The 17,033-nt window shown below is 42.2% G+C and overlaps 2 protein-coding genes across 3 annotated transcripts; one reads left to right on the top strand and one right to left on the bottom strand.

Moving 5' to 3' along the window:
- Window positions 1-2,710: 2,710 nt before the first annotated feature.
- HAUS2 (HAUS augmin like complex subunit 2) lies at window positions 2,711-9,925 on the bottom strand. Its single transcript, XM_064462457.1, has 6 exons — window positions 9,599-9,925; window positions 8,324-8,416; window positions 5,188-5,257; window positions 4,182-4,314; window positions 3,418-3,526; window positions 2,711-3,279 (listed from the first exon to the last, which is right to left on the bottom strand). Exons 1-6 carry the CDS (start codon window positions 9,923-9,925, stop codon window positions 3,130-3,132), a joined length of 882 nt encoding a protein of 293 aa, XP_064318527.1. The 3' UTR covers window positions 2,711-3,129.
- On the top strand, window positions 9,856-15,697 carry LRRC57 (leucine rich repeat containing 57). Of its 2 annotated transcripts, none has more exons than XM_064462458.1 (6): window positions 9,856-9,989; window positions 10,715-10,891; window positions 12,114-12,249; window positions 13,275-13,543; window positions 14,008-14,193; window positions 14,772-15,697. In XM_064462458.1, the coding sequence occupies exons 2-6, from the start codon at window positions 10,808-10,810 to the stop codon at window positions 14,811-14,813; spliced, it is 717 nt and encodes a 238-aa protein (XP_064318528.1). In that variant the 5' UTR covers window positions 9,856-9,989; window positions 10,715-10,807; the 3' UTR covers window positions 14,814-15,697. The 2 variants fall into 2 exon arrangements, with proteins under 2 accessions (XP_064318528.1, XP_064318529.1); XM_064462459.1 differs by having other exon boundaries at window positions 13,275-13,456.
- The last annotated feature ends 1,336 nt before the right edge of the window (window positions 15,698-17,033 follow it).

Consider the following 17,033-nt stretch of genomic DNA (forward strand, 5'->3'; position numbering starts at 1 on the left):
AGACATGGTGTGAATTTTGGGCTTGTCTTCTGCAGGGACAGCAGCTGGGCTCGATGATCCTTGTCAGTCCCTTCAAACCCAGGACATTCTATGATTCTAAAGCAGGTCTGCCCGGGACAGCGGGACCTCCAGAGCAAGAGCAGGTGGTTTCGTTGCCAGGGATGTCCCCGCACCCCTGGCAGCACCACCGAATTCTCACTTGCAGCAGCATGACAACCTGCATTTCTCTTCGGAGCTTCATGCCGACAGTCCAGTTAGATGGGTGCCGCTGTGAAGACACTCACTGGGGACTACACCAGAGAAACCAATTTGTTTCAGAAGTAAAAAACTGTTGGCCTAATCCTACGTATGTTTGGTCACGTTTCTTTTCCTAGTAACATGCAGACAATCAGAAAACCAGCACTATTTGAAGTACAAAGCATTCCACATGTAAGCAATTTGACAGTAATTTAGGGAAAGTAAATACGCCTTCCTTACTAGTGCTAAAGGAAAGCTCTCAAGTGTTTTCAATCCCTTTGTTTCTCCAATCTTTATGTGGGTTGTATTTGTTGTGTAAAACAATATTCTGAAACTTCCAAAAAGCAATAATTGAAATCAACATCAAACTGTTGCACTGATAAAAGTTTTGCACTTCAACATAAAAACCACTAAAAGTTTAAAAAAAAGGTGCTTTCAGAATATTGGCCCTGTCAGCTCCCACCATTATTGTGAAGATGTGAGAGCAAGCAGCATTGGCTGCATGCATAAACAAGATGCCAGGCTCAACAGACAATTCCTGTTTGGTTTTTGCCTATGCTGTTACTAATTTTTAACTGGACTTTTTCTGGTTTTGCATTTCAAAATATGAGAAACTTTGAACCATATCTGAATATCATATAGGAGTGTTTTACAGCCCATTTAAACAACTTGCATTTAAATTGCCTTTTAACTGTACTATTTATTTGTACTTTTAGTTCTTCAGAGAGTCACAGAATGGCAGGGGATGGAAAGGACCTCTGGAGATCATCTTGTCCAACCCCCCTGCTTCAGCAGGTAGACCTAGAGCGGGGAATTTATTCTTGTGAAACAATTTGCCTTAAGCTCCAGAAGCCTCAAAGCTAATCAAAAAAGATGCCACAACAGAGAAACCTTCCAGGGTGAAGTATGGGATGGATCCTTTGGACCCAACACTCTTCCCAATCCATGAGCCACCACAGAGATGCTAAAATGAATACCTACAAGCTGTGAATCACTGTTTGCTTCACAAGATTTATCCCTTTAATCATACTAAAGAGTGAATTGGTATGTCAATGGCAAATGGTATTAAACTCTACCATCTCAATAGTCAACTCTCCCATAACAGCTACAGCAAATGAAGAAAATATGCTCAACTCCTTGGGATATGGCAAACACATGTATTTGTCCTCATTTCAAGGAATTATAATGAGCAAACTAACTAGAAATGTTTTCATTGTATTTCTGGAAGCATTAAATTACAACAGCTTTAATTTGCCTGACCTAAATCATCACTGTCAGACAATGAGAGAGAGGTTAAGCCTTGTATAGATGCATAGGATGATGATTCTGGAAGTCTGGATTCTGTTCCTTCCCATTTCACAGACTGCGCAAAGCATTTTCAGTAAAAATGCCAGCTCCTCCTCCGCAATTGTGTGGAAGACCTTCGTTTCCACATCTGAAATGACAGTGATGTGGGACTTCGGACTCACATCCTGCAATGAGACATTGCAAGCGTTCACACAAAGATCCCATTCAAGTTTATGGGACTCAAATGCCAGTTTATATTCTCAGATCATATTTACTGACATTCTGCTTGACTTAATCCAAGTTGTCCTATCCTCTTTCCTCAACAGCAGGAGAGAGGAACATCAGGTACACTTATACAGTATACTAGAGTTGTTAAGCTATACTCCTTGACATCACACCCAGCAGAATGATGTGACGTAGTCTACAAAGATCAAAATGGGATTTTCAGAAAGTTTCAAATATAGAGTAGACCAATTACCAGTAAGTGAGATCACAGTGTGCTCAACAAAGAACCAAAGATTTCTTCCTTAATTCTACTTTTAAGTTTTTATGCAACAGTCAGATAAACTGCAGTGACATCTCTGTGGTACTGAGCCACCTAGTGGTTACTTTCAAAAAATAAAGGGCTCTTCCACAAGAGAAATCAACGAGTTGGATGCAATGAAGAATTCTGATAACAAACAATCCAACAGCAGAAAGGAATACATCTGCATCACTGCCAGTTTGCTTTGTATCCTGAATACATGACTGGACATCCTCCAAAGACAACCAACCATCCTGGTTTACAGATGTCCTGCCAGTGACATTTTACCAACAAGTCTTTTCATGACATAGAAGTCACTAAGGTTGCAAACTGCAACAATCAATGCTTTTGCTAAATTGGCAGTCATACTCATGGAACAAGAGCTTTACTCTAACGGGGCCCAGATGACAGGGCAAACAATAGGAAAGACCGAAGAATATATTTATCACTATCGTAGAAACGTGGTTTGCAAATCAGCAGACCTGCCATAGATCACTGAGTCCATTCCCTGCTTTCCCTCACAACCACATCATAAGCCATAATAAAACGTAACTTAATACTAGCTTAATTTCTTGGTTGGAACTCCTATGGAAGCATAAGCTGGGACCTAAGACTTCACACTGTATACGGTTTTGTAACAAAATTAAAACCAAGAAACTGAGCTCTTTAATTCTAGTGCTTTTATTGCAGTTTCGTAGTGGCATACAAAATACACCATTTTATCAAGACGCTTATAAAAACGAATAGAGAAACTCTAGCAAGTGCATAAGAAATATAAAAACAAATTTACACTGATGATACAGGCTCCAAGGGAATCCTGTCCAACTACTTCGAAAAGAAACTCCTGAACAGTCTTCTCAGTAGCCTGTCTTCCTATGAACTACTGCTCACTGTCCTTGCTGGTTTTGCTGTTTTGGGTTTTTTGTTTGTTTTTAATAATTGAAGAACTGCAACGTAAGAACAGAAATATAACTACCTACAAAATCCCTATTGGATTAAAGCACAACTATGTTGTATTTTTCACCCAAGAGCGTAAAGAGGTAGTTCTTTGAATAGCCATCCTATTTGAAGAAAATTATTTGTTAGGTTAAAGATAAGCCAAAGTCCAATTCAGCAGTGTTGCAGATGCTATCAGAATACACTTCTTTTTGCAGTTCTCTCCATTTCAGTATTTGCTCTGTCAGCTCCTCCAACTCCATTGCAAGCAACTCGATTTTTGTCAAAGCAATGTCCTGAAACAGAAGAGAGTTGGATTTAATCTCTATACATCCTGTCAATCTAGCAGGACATAAAAATAACTTAAAACAATCCAATAGCATTGAATTCTTAATGCTGAAGGAGACAGAAGGCTCAGTTCTTTTGCTACTCACCATATTCTTTATTATGTTCGGTATCTGAGGGATGCTTCTTACGGTCTGCAAATGGCTTTCAAGATTCCCAGTGAAAGTCACAGCCTCAGTCAACAACTCTACTAAATACCTGTAACCAAGAAGGAGCCCCCTACTCAGACACTGTGCAAAACAACGAGGATTTAATACTTCCAAGCTCTTATTTCTTTCTCCTGTGGGTTGTCTTAGTCCAATCCTCCAGTTTCACAGAACTTCCTAAACATCTAATTAATTTCTCTGCAATTACACTTCTTTTATGACTCTCAGCAACAAGTAGGGCAGGAATTACAGAAATGAATATGCACTTCAGTAACTGGACTAGATTTTTAGACCATGAGAAGGACTATATTCTAAAATATGTGCTATGCATGTCTGTGAAACATTCGCTCGCTTATTCTGAGCAAGTCACAGCGGAAGGAACGCACCAAAAGCTAAAATAACAACTCCTACCCATGGAGAAGCATAATCAAGCTCTTAAAACATCTGTTTAAAACAATGCATCACAAATTGTTATAATCTTCAGAAGACCAATAACTTAAGCAAACAGTCATAAAAATATGCATCGCTACCTTTCTATGAATTTAGCAATGGGTAAACTACTATCTCTTAGCTGAGATTCTGCTACCATTTTTTTTTCTATTCTTCTGAATGGAAAAGTGAATGAAAGCATGTGTTTTTTACTGCCTATTAGTTCAAATTAATTTGGACTCATGCAGACAAAGAACAATTATTTCCTAAATGCCTACTTGTGAAAAGTAACCTCAATAGGCAGGGTGTCTTGACATCTGGGCTCTATCAACCTCTTCCTAAGAGCCCTCTTCTCTTTCAGTACAGCTTCCAAGTGACTGTTCATATCTTGCAAAATCTGGCATTTTTCGCCTATAAAATAAAATTGCAAAGTTGAAACTATTGTCCTGCCAAGACAAGGGCAAAATTTCTTCTGGAGAAGGACAGAAAGAAAAAGTTTGGTCTATTGCATTGGACAGTTTACACTCAAGAACGGTATCATTAATCAGAATGACTTTTGTTGGAGCGTATAGGACTTGATATCAGCATACACCTCAAAGTCACAATACCTACTTTTTAGAGATAAAGCTTTGTTAGTTGTTTTACGTTATTTATAGTTTTAAGTAAACCGTCTTTGAGATGAAACCAACTTCTTAAACTATACTATAGCACTGAAGAATTACAATATTCCAACTATCACACAAACATACTAACATACAAACATAACACTTAACTAACACAGTAGTAGCAAGCTAGAATGTTTTTAAGCATCCACCAAATCGTAGTGGGAAACGTGCAAAATAGTAAAGAAATTAATACATATGCTCCCAAAATACTAAAATGAAAATCCAAGTAATTTTAGGCACATACAGATGCAGCAGAAATGCACTGAGTTACTGGAAAAGCAGCAAAGAAGCACACAGGCCAAGGGAAGCAAATCAGGTTACTGATGATGATGTCTGAAGTGCTGACGCTCCACTGACCCTGGGGAGCTGACCACACACATACACAAAACGTTTTTGGAGATTGTGTTTCACACAGAGCTTCTACTGAGCCAGCAGAAGGTGTGAGGTCAAACAGTATGGAAGCATTCTTTAGGGGCTAGTAAAACATCTGCCACCCCTAACAAGCTATCCAGTGGAGAAATCTGCAATAACTTCTAGAAGTGTCATGTTCTTAGATGAAACAATCTGCTGACGAAGTCATTTAACGCTCTTGGTTTTACTACAGTACAATTGCACTTACCTAAGTAAAACGGGTGAGCAATGTCTGCTGTCTCCTTCTCCAGCTGCAGAATTTCAGCTTTCAGTTTCTTCTACAACAATAAGATCAAATTAAAACACATTTTTAACATACCTATCTGGATATTGTTCACTCTTTTGGGGTGGGGGAAGAAGTAGAAAGGGAGAAAGCTGGAGCACAGGGAGAGCCTGTGTGTGAAAGAGTAAGCATTTGCATGACAGCATGTTACCATGTTCTCTCGAGCGTTTCTACTACTAGGTGGGGCTTTTTTGGTCAATAGGAAAAGACTGTTTAAAAAAACCTAAACAATTTGGTGATTTATTGGGAATTTGTGCTGGAAAAGTCTGATCCTGCAATTCATTCCTAAAACACAGAAACTTACATCTGTTTCATAGTCTATATTCTACTGAAGAGCCTTGCATAGCCGCAAGTTTCCTCCTCCTGGTAAAGATTGGTTTGTGTTGTGTTAGTGTTTTCAGCTGTGGGAAAACCTCTCCCAGGTGAAACTCCTAGCTTTAATTCTCTCCAATAATAAACCAGCACAAGAGCAGCACATACCTTCCTGTGGCTGAAAGAATCACAGGTTGGAAGGGACCTCAGGGATCATCTAGTCCAACCTTTCTAGGAAGAGCGCAGTCTAGACAAGATGGCCCAGCACCCTGTCCAGACAACTCTTGAAGGTGTCCAACGTGGCCGAGTCAACCCCTTCCCTGGGGAGATTATTCCAATGGTGACTGTCCTCACTGTGAAAAATTCCCCTCTGGCGTCCAGTCGGAATCTCCCCAAGAGCAACCTGTGTCCATTCCCCCTTGCCCTCTCCATGTGACTCCGTGTAAAAAGGGAGTCTCCATCTTCTCTGTAGCTACCCCTTAAGTACTGGTACATGGGGATGAGATCCCCTCTGAGCCTCCTTTTCTCAAGGCTGAACAAACCCAGCTCTCCCAGCCTACCCTCGTACGGCAGCTTCCCAGTCCTCTGATCATCTTGGTGGCCCTTCTCTGGACCCCTTCCAGCCTGGCCACATCCTTTTTGTATAGCGGGGACCAGAACTGTACACAGCACTCCAGGTGTGGCCTGACCAGCGCTGAGTAGAGCGGGATGATGACCTCTTTCTCTCTGCTGGCGATGCCCTTTTTGATGCAGCCCAGCATCCTGTTGGCCTTCTTGGCCGCAGCAGCCACTGTTGGCTCATGTTGAGCTTCGTGCCCACCAGGACCCCCAGGTCCCTTTCCACAGAGCTGCCCTCCAGCCAGGTGGATCCCAGTCTGTGCTGCACTCCTGGATTATGTTTTCCCAGGTGCGTGACCTTACAATTCTCCTTGTTGAGCTTCATAAGGTTCTTGCTGGCCCACTCTTCCAGCCTATCCAGATCTCCCTGCAGAGCAGCTCTCCCTTCTGGAGTGTCTACTTCCCCACTCAACTTGGTGTCAGCCACAAACTTCACCAGGCTACACTTGATGCCGGTATGCAGATCACTTTTAAAGATATTGAATTGGGCCCAATATTGATCCCTGGGGGACCCCACTTGTGACAGGTTGCCACTTGGAAAAGGAGCTATTTACCACCACCCTTTGGGTGCGGCCCGTCAGCCAGTTCCCCACCCCCTGCACAGACCACTTGTCTAGGCCATAACGCATCCATTTCTCCAGGAGGAGACTGTGGGGGACCTTTTCATCAGGAGAGGGGTTTGGGCAGTTGCCACAACCCACGGCCTGTACTGGTGTGTCTTTCCTTACCAGACCCGTCTGGGCAGATGCGTCTGACATCTCGGGGGCTTTCACTGAACGAACAGCGGTTTCAGCTCTGAGGCGAGTGCCCACCATTTCGCCAGAGACCAAAGCACTTGCCTGAGCTGTAGACCTACAAGCAGGCTGTGGCGTCCCTCCTGCTTGCCCTGCCTGCGCGAACTGCCGTGCCCTGTTTGCCCATCCTGGTCGCCGCGCTCCCTAGGGGCTGTTTAGATCTCCTGCCGTTGCTTCTGGCAACGCCCCACGCTGCATCAGCTGCATGTCAGCCCCTCGCTCGTGAGAGCTGCCAGCTCCTGACGGGTCCCTCTGCTAGACAATGGAAGACTGAGGAAGGTATAGAAGAGGATGGCATATCAGTCTCCCAGGACAGAGGGAGCCGTTGCTTTGCATTTCTTGATCACGAGATGACAAAAATAAACCTGCTTCACTCACAGCATATTGAACATTTGTCACAGAGAGTATTCTGTATGTGAAACTTTTCAACAAAGGAGGCTAAGCAGCCACCTTACTAGGAGCTGGAAATTTCTTACCAGGAACTATGAGTTAGGACCCACGGGAATTGCAGGAAGATGTGCCAGGGGAGGTTTAGGTTGGATTAGGAAAAGGTTCTTCCCCCAGAGGGTGGTGGAGCACTGGAATAAGCTCCCCAGGGAGGCGGTCACAGCACCAAGCCTGACACTATTCAAGAAGCACTTAGACAATGCCCTCAGAAGCATGGTATGGATTTGGGGTTGTCCTGTGCAGGGACAGGAATCAAGACTTGATGATCCTTGTGCGCCCCTTCAAACTCATGATATTCTACAATTCTATGAAACGGTTTGTTCCTTCTGTCTGTCAATACAGGGTGATGCCAGCTGTCTAACTTGTTCTCCAAAAGTGTAAATGGTGAATTTGTCACTAAGGCTTTGTAGCTGCTGGAGCCCATGTTGTGTAACTTAATAAACACAGTTTTTGCACCACTGAGCAAATGCTCTGAAAACATAATTGTAAAATACCAGCAAACAGTCAATTCAGGCAGTAGGAAGTGACTGAGGTTACCTCTTGCTAACCAACAAAGTTGTCCAGCTGCCTATAAAGAAACACATTTTTATGAATTCAAATCAACTACAGTTTCTTCACAAAACTTCAGGTAATACTTCAGTCAAAGATGCAGGCTGCTGCATCTTTCCAATCATACCAAAGCTTTTTGTTTCATTATCCTGTTCTTTTCTTTATGGCAACTCAGCCCACTGGGGAAAAAGTGCCAACTATCAAACAGCTGAACTGCTAAAAAAAAAAAAAACTGAAACAAGAAACAATACTGCATGGCAGTCTGATACCTCATCTGGTGCCATGTATTATCTCTAAGTATTGAAGCGTTGAGTGTACACTGACAACAGTAAAGGTGGTACCTCACTGATTTCAGCTTGAATGTTTGCCATTTTTTCCATCTCTGAGAATTTCACAAAGCATGGGGCTTTTCTACAGGTTAATTCCAACGTCTCCTGTGAAAGGAAAACAACGGGAAAAAAATGCAGTCAGCAGCAAGAACATACCGGACAGATTCTCAGGATTGGCTTTTATTAGCCTGAAGTCAATCTCTTGTACTATGCAACCAGTAAATTTCATCTGAACAACTCATAAATTACATGCATTATTTGGGGAAAACAAACGTCAGTGAAAATAAAATTTCATAAAAGGCAGTACGAGAGCACTCTCAATGACAATGGCTTGCATGCTGCTGGAATGCGCTAGAGGGCATCAAAAAAACCTCATGTCTATACTCCAGAAAAATACACACCACAAACATTCAGACACACAAACACATACCAATACACTCCAGAAAAATACACACCAGAAGGTATGGTTTTTCCTGGTAAGGAAAGCTGCCATCTAACCACAAAAGATCCCACAATAAAAGGAACAACTTCTCTGTCTTTCAAGTTAACAAGCATTTATGCAAACAGTAGCATGGTTTACTACTTTCATAGACTGGTTTGGGTTGGAGAGGACATTTAGAGGTTATCGAGCCCAACTGCCATGCAGTGAGTAGGGACATCTTCAACTCGATCAGGGTGCTCAGAGCCCCATCCAACCTGACCTTCAATGTTTCTAGGGATGGGGCCTCCACTACCCCTCTGGGCAACCTGGGCCAGTGCTTCACCACCCTCATTGTAAAAAATTTCTTCCTTATCTCCAGTCTAAACTACCCTCCTTTAGTTTAAAACCATTACCCCTTGTCCTGTCACAACAGGCCTTGCTAAGGAGAGTGTCCCCATCCTTCCTATAGTCCCCCTTTAAGTACTGAAAGGCCACAATAAGGTCTCCCCACAGCCTTCTCTTCTCCAGGCTGAACAACCCCCCCTCTCAGCCTGTCCTCACAGGAGAGCTGTTCCATCCCTTAGGATCTCATTTTTGTGGCCCTCCTCTGGGCCCGCTCCAACAGCTCCATGTCTTTGCTGTGCTGAGGACCCCGGAGCTGGACGCAGGGCTCCAGGTGGGCCTCACCAGAGCAGAGCAGAGGGGCAGAATCCCCTCCCTCGACCTGCTGGCCACGCTGCTTTTGATGCAGCCCGGCATACGGTTGGCCTGGGCTGTGAGTGCCCATTGCGGGCCCATGTCCAGCTTTTCACCCACCAGCACCCCCAAGCCCTTCTCCGCAGGGCTGCTTACCCTCGGGCCGTTACCTGGCTAACAACGCCCGCCGCCAGGCACCGCGCCAGAAGGGTGGCCGCCGCTGTGGGCTGCCCCCACTCCCAGCGCCCGCGGGCGGCCGCGGCGCCGCCGTTCCGCTCCTCATCGCCCTTCTCGCCTCGCCGCCCGTTCAGCTCCGGAGCCCGTCCCGCCGGTCCCACCGCCCCGTGGCGCTTGGGTACGGCAGCCGCCGCCGCTGGGGAAGCGGGGCAGCAAGCCTCCGCCGTGCCGGGTGCGACGGAGGCGCACATAGATGGCGGCACGCTCGGCTGCCGGGCGGCCGCCATCTTGGGTGTGACAGGAAAGGCGAAGGGCGACATACGACCGGTTCCGGGGGAGCCGGCAAGTGCTTTTGGAGCGTCGGGTCTCGAAGGGCCGGTTCAGGTGGGTCGGGCTGGGCTGGGCTGGGCCGGGCTGCCCCCGCTGGAGCTCCCTGGTGGGGCCGGAGCCGGCGAGGCTGGGGTGAGGCGGAGGGACGCGGGTCGTTGCTGGCTTTGCCCCGTGCTGAGGGTCCCGCTGGCCGGCGCGGCAGGGAGGGCTGTCTGGGCTCCCCGTCCCGGCTGGTTACGTGCCGCGTTAGGCTTTATTCCCCACCTCCCGGCTACAAACCTGACGCTAATCCTTCGGCCTGTAACCCGGCGTAGTTTGTCGTGGGGATTAAACGCTGCTGGAGTTACGGGGGGTGGGTGTCGTGTGTCTGCAGCTAGAATCACGAGAAAGGAGTCAAGTCTTGAAATGAAACAATTAAAAAAAACAAACAAACAAACAGGCAAATAAAAGTGTAGTATTGAAAGCAGGTCAGTACTGGTAGATGCCACTAAAATCATAGCTGATCTCCACGGAGAGTCTCCTTGCATTACTGGGCCCTGAAAGAGGCGAAATGTGGAAAGTATGCCTTTTTTCCCCCTTAGTTTTAGCTATATTTGCTGCATCATTTCAATATTCAAACAGCTATAATGAAGGCACCTTCAGCTAGGTAAACCTTTTTAAGTTCTAGGTTTTATTTATGAGGGAGGTGAAAACGCAGCAGTGAAACAGTTCAGTATGTTGAGATGCTTGTGTTGAAGACAGTATGCATAAAATGACTTTTTGCATTTTCTTTATCACAGAGGCTTCGGACTGTGGTTCTCCAGTGCAGAGTAACTGAGAGAAACTCGCCAAGACTATCACTCCAACTGTATGCTTGGCAAAGAACTGGTAGGATGGGAAATAGTGCATTAAAGGCTCACCTGGAGACAGCACAGAAAACTGGTGTGTTTCAGCTAACAGGAAAGGGACTTACAGAGGTAATGTAACTGTAGTGGAAACGTGGCTGTGTGTACGACTGACAATTTTGGAAAGAAATTCCCACCTCATTATCATCATGCACTGCATACCAGTATTTCTCATAAATAGTGATGGATAATATTATTTCAAGATTTTTTTTTTTCCCTTTTTGCAAGCAGATTTTTGCTTGCACTGTCTTCTGATTGATGATTTGTCTGTCAGGACATTAACATGCTTCTGACCTTATGCTTTAGAGTGCATGTATGTTCAAGAAATATTAGTTATGATGTTGCTGTGCTTTTTAAAGAAGCGATGTAAAGTTTGGGGAAAAAAAGTAAATTTTATAACTGTAGTGTTCCCTAGATCGATACTCCACAATTTTTTGCATTTAGATACTTGTGCTGTATTTAATTGTAGTCATATGAATGGTCTGTACAGGTGTTCACTGGGCTGGAAGCATCTTGAAGTTTATTACATTGGAAATTGTCTTGACTTTGACTCAGCTGCAGAAAAACACAGAATGTCTTGAAGCCATAAGTCTAGTAGCAATTCAGAAAATAGCCAAAATAACTATATTGCAGTAATTTTCCATTACTTTTCTGAAGTATCTTCTTCCACTATCCTACCTTCTCTCTTCCCTTTTCCCCTGCCAAACCAAAGGAGAATCAACACCACTGGTCTATTGACCAGGACTCACCAATGGTGACTGTCAGATTTTAACTTTTTTCAGCTTAGTGCCAAGTGCAGATTGCACAGATTGTACAGAATGTAAATAAGAATGAGGAAAATTGGTTATATAATTATTTAAAAAGGAAAGCAAGACAAAAATTTCCCACTCCTGCTCTGGTAAAATAGAGAGTTGTTAACTAGCGGTAGAATATTTTTAAATGACAGGCATGTTTAAGAGAAACACACAAGAGGACTAAAACAAATGAGCTCGTGCCATGGTATATGTCCTTCTCCCTTCTTAATTTAAATTCTTTGGCTTAAAAATTACTCTTTCTACATGCTAGGCTGTCCCCTTTATATCCCTTTTCTTTTCCTAAGATGAAAAAATATCTTTAAAACTATGTATTAAGCAAATTTGCCAACTTAATTGCACACCATGGTGATTGGACATTGTGATATATATGACAGTATGCAATAACAATACAAATTTCAATTAAAATTTTAAGCTGTGTAACTTGAACATGCGAAGTCGTATAAACTATTTAAATGCTGTATTTTTTTTCTCCCCCATAGTTTCCTGAAGACCTGCAGAAGCTAGCAAGCAACTTAAGGACCATAGACTTGTCAAACAACAAAATAGAGTTCTTGCCACCACTCATTGGAAAATTTTCCTTTTTGAAGAGCCTTGTTCTAAACAACAACAAACTGAGTATGCCTGCTAATTAATGTCTCCACAGATCTTTAAAATAACAACCTGATGTAACTGATCAGAAACTTAATTTTGGTGGTTTAACTCTCACAAGATGTAAATGAGGAGTTTAGTCACCTAAACTGAAATGTTTGGAATTCATGTACTGGAAAAAAAAACCCAAACCATGAATTCTTCAAAACTAGTTGCCATCTTAGTTGTATGATCAGTTTTACAATGACGTGTAAGTAGTTCAAACCATAAGATGTTTCTGTGCCATGACTTGTCTGATCTGACGGTTTATTACTTGCATAGAGAACAGGTAATGAAGACTATCTGTAGAAAATGCTGCTGGCCATTCAGTGGTTGTTATGGTTTCCGTTGGAAAACTGTCCAACTTTATGGAAAAATCAGGATGATGCGAAGAAACTAACTTTTTAATGCATTAATTGTGTATTATCTGCCTTTTTGAAAAACAGATGTAATTTACAAACCTCTTCGGCTCTATAGCAGAATTCAAGGAACGCTACAGGTTATACACATGTGTAGGTAGAGTGAGGGATGAACACCAGCAGAGCTTACCTGGTGAGGCTTATTGCTGGCATGATACGATTATGAATTATCTGAGAACTTACTTTTGAGTGAGTTGAGTAATACTTATATAGCGTTGCAGCAGACCTGAAGCTGTGAATTGTGGGGTACCTCAGATGTCATAGAATGCATTGGCAAAGTGCTTAATAAAGAGTATAGCTGATAGCCTGAAATCCTCCGAGTAGTGTTTCCAGCCTGTGGAAAAGGCAAGTTCTGCCTTGTCTGCAGATTATTTTTACGATATTCATGGAAGATTGTAAAAAAGCATGTGTTCGTATTGGGATTAAATTTCTGTGCAGGGATCTGTCTGTGCCTTCATTGGAAAATGGTGAGGAATCCTGTGAGAAATTACTGTAATATAGCACCACTTTCCATGCAGAGCTTTTTTGAATTAAATGTGTATGAATGTTTACTTTTTGTTTAGGTCATCTCTTTGTTCTGTCATTTATTTCTAGCTGCTTTACCGGAGGAGCTGTGTAAACTGAAAAAACTGGAAACACTACACTTGAATGGCAATCACCTGAGGCAGCTACCGGCTGCATTTGGACAACTTTCAGCTCTCAGAACCCTGAGCCTTTCTGGAAACCAGCTTCGGACTGTGCCTACGCAACTCTGTGGTCTTCGCCACTTGGATGTCGTAGATCTTTCCAAAAACCAGATCCAAAATGTACCTGACACTGTGGGAGAATTGCAGGCTATTGAGCTCAATTTGAACCAGAATCAGGTCTGGTAACAGATATTATGGGCTTGTAGATTTATGACATGGTTTATCTCAGACTTAATATGTCCACAGAACATAAGTTGAAACAAAACTTCATAGTGAAAAGACATCTCCTAGATCGAAGAGAAACGAGGGATCGTAACTAGAATTTGTGTACTGATACATCCAACTGTCTGATTTAACTAACAAACAAATCCTGAATTTAATTAAAAAAAAATATTTGAACTGTTCTTGAGTAGGAATCTGATAAACAGATGTGTAGGTTGCCTACCATCATGGAAGAAAAAAAAGGTTTGTTGGATTTTTTGACTATTATTGCTGCTGCTTACGATTGTTGTTAGGTAGTTACTGTAGTTTATATTTACATGATAATTGTTTCATATTAGTCTGAAACACAAATCACTTTAAGTAATCATGGATCGCTGACATTTTAATTCCATTTCTCTTTGCTTCTGTATTTCTACCAGATTTCCCAGATCTCAGTGCAGATCTCCCACTGTCCACGCCTCAAGGTCTTGCGTTTAGAAGAAAACTGTCTAGAACTCAGCATGCTTCCTCAAAGCATCCTCAGCGATTCCCAGATCTCACTGCTGGCAGTAGAAGGTAACCTCTTTGAAATCAAGAAACTCAGAGAACTGGAAGGTTACGACAAGGTTTGTGTCTTCCTTTTTTTTGTCTTTAATGAAGCTTCTGGTGAAGTCGTTACCCCGTACCTCCTCACAATACTAAGCTTTTATGCTGCTGAATAAAACTGCAGCCTGCTGGTATCATCACTGGTACTGGTTTTGTAACTAACCTCTGAAAAGAATTTCAAGAGTTCTTCAAAGATTAACTTTCTCGTACGATTCAGGATCAGCATTCTTTCATGAGCATCTGTTGAAGGGTAGCTGATGATGACAGGTGTATGACAAAGTCTTCACTTTGATGGGACAAAAAATAATGGATGTTTCCTATTATGCTGCATTAACTGCTTAATGTTAGTTCATCCTTAACACTGAAGAGCTGACTGTGCAGCACTGTGAGGACTTTCTAGAATATTAATATGAATTACAGGAAATGGCAGAAAGTTTTTTTGTTTGGGTGGGTTTTTTTTAAATTAAAGCTCTAACAGTTGTGCCTGGGAAATGTAAATATGCTTTAGATATAGAGTGCTTTTAACTCTGAGAGCATAATCTTAGCTGCTTTCAGTAGTGAATTGTGTGTTAATTTCTGCATCTTGTTTTCTTTGTAGTACATGGAACGATTTACAGCTACAAAGAAGAAGTTTGCGTGATCATTATTCTGACTCCATGTATTCCCAGTAAGAAGAGTTAGTGACTGAAGCACCTGACTCACTGACTTAAACCAAGACCAATGAAGGAGATGATCAGAGTACTCCTCCTCTAGTAGTCTGAAAAGGTCTGTTAAGGCCACACTGAATAAACTTGAACTAGAGAGCATGGGTAGCAGACTGCTGAACCTGCCCGGGGCCAGTTTTGATTTTTGTGCCACTGTAGCTTTTAACACACGTTCTACTTTGTCAGGGCTTGCTCTTTAACACAGAAATGGAACGAGCATTTTGAAGTTTCCAGTTCCCTTTTGTCAGAAAGCTGGCTGTTGATTTCTAAACGGATTATTTCTCCTGGAAACGTTTTTCCGTGATACACATGGAAATTCTACCACCAAAGCAGATCTGAAACATTAGATGTCTTGCAGTAAGCACTATTCTACAGAGAACTTTTACGGATGAGGGTTTAGTTTATAACATGTGTAAGTCTTTTATAAAGCACAAATAGTTGTGGCTAACTTAAGTGTTTTATTTACTAGAAGCAGTTAACAAATCATGGTTAAAGCATCCTTACTTCATATTTTACTGTATAGGTTTTCTTTTCCCATAAGCAAGAATTGCACTACAGTCCACTTCTGCTTGAGCTGTATCAGATGAAAATTAGGTTCACCTTCAGTATATTCAGTAAAAATGTGTATTGCTGGAAAATGTAATATCCTTGCATTGACTCCTTGTGTACAGAGCAATGCTGGAAGTTTTAGTGTCAGCCTACTGCTGCTGCCTTATTGCCAAAAGCACATAGAAAGAGCTAAAAATGTATGCAATTATGTAACTTATACCGAAGAGGAAAATGTACTTGTTTATTTTAGTAAATAATTTTCAAAAAACCAGTTCATTTGGTGTAACTGTCACTGTTGTCACCAACAAGCCACCCCTCACCTACTTGGTTCCATCCGTTGTTGGTAACAGCTATACTTCAACTGCTTTGAGAGTGCAGAGGATTCGAGTGTGCCAACACTTCGGTAGCAATTCAGTTATCGCACAGAATCACAGGTTGGAAGGGACCTCAGGGATCATCTAGTCCAACCTCCAACCTTTGAATAGGTTAATAGGTACTGCATGCTCAAAACAGTGAAGCAGGAGCTGTACTAAGTACGCTTCTTTGGAAGGTAAGCATGGATGCATCTATCCCTAAGGAGACTCTTACAGGTAATCATACAGTAACTACTGTTCTATACTTAAGCTTTCCTGCATGAGACAAGAAAGGCCATTAGACAGCAAACTCCTTAAAGCTCCTGGTGTAATCAAGTGTATTCTATGTCTTAAATCATTTGCAATTAAGACTGTGGGTGTAAGAGACACCCAAAGAACAAAGGCCCTCAGTCAGCAGATGCCCACTTTGCAACTCACCAACTCTGGCAACTACAATGGAGTGATGTCGGCAATAAGTATGCACTTGGCTATGCTGTTGCTTGGTATTTTTCTTAAACTGAAAATATTCTGTGCTCAGAGATGCTGATTCTCTCAAGTTTAATATTTGTTTATCAGGATTCTATTCAACAAAGATGTATAAGAAGAGACAGTAGACCAGAACATTTTAAAATTATGAAGTTAGTATTGCTATTCAATTCTTACTGCTTTTGGAAGTATTTGAGATAGTAAGTCAACATTATGTATACATTTAGTTAATACATCTATAAACCTTTCAATTACCGTTTAGCTCATTTGCTACCTTGGAGTTACGACAGCAATCAAAAATTTTGTAAAGCCAAGAGGGAGAAAACACCATGCAAAATACTGAGTAGTGCTGAGTTAGTCCTGGATTAGCCAAATTTGTTTCAGAACAGAAGAGTATTTCTGTTTCAAGGACAAAAAAATCAAAACCAAACGGGCTGACACCCTCACATGTTGTAGATCATAGCAATAAATAACTGTTACCAAGTCACTTAGTAGACCACTGTTCTATACATTTCAGGACTAAACGTAATCTATTATTAGTTTTATATTGTGTGTTTCTCATTTTTGCCTTCTCACCACACCCACTCTACAAGTGACACTATAAAACAATTTTGTTTCCACGCACAATTATACTTGCAGCTTTTTAGTTTTTGAATTATCGATATAGAAAATGTTACCCTAGTTAACAGTATGCACCACTCATGTATTGCGTGTCAGACTTATTTTACTTGCTCTCCAATTTCCCATTGCAGTAAGACACATTTTTCA

Source organism: Phalacrocorax carbo, chromosome 10, assembly GCF_963921805.1.
Source record: "Phalacrocorax carbo chromosome 10, bPhaCar2.1, whole genome shotgun sequence".
Classification (NCBI taxonomy): Eukaryota; Metazoa; Chordata; class Aves; order Suliformes; family Phalacrocoracidae; genus Phalacrocorax; species Phalacrocorax carbo.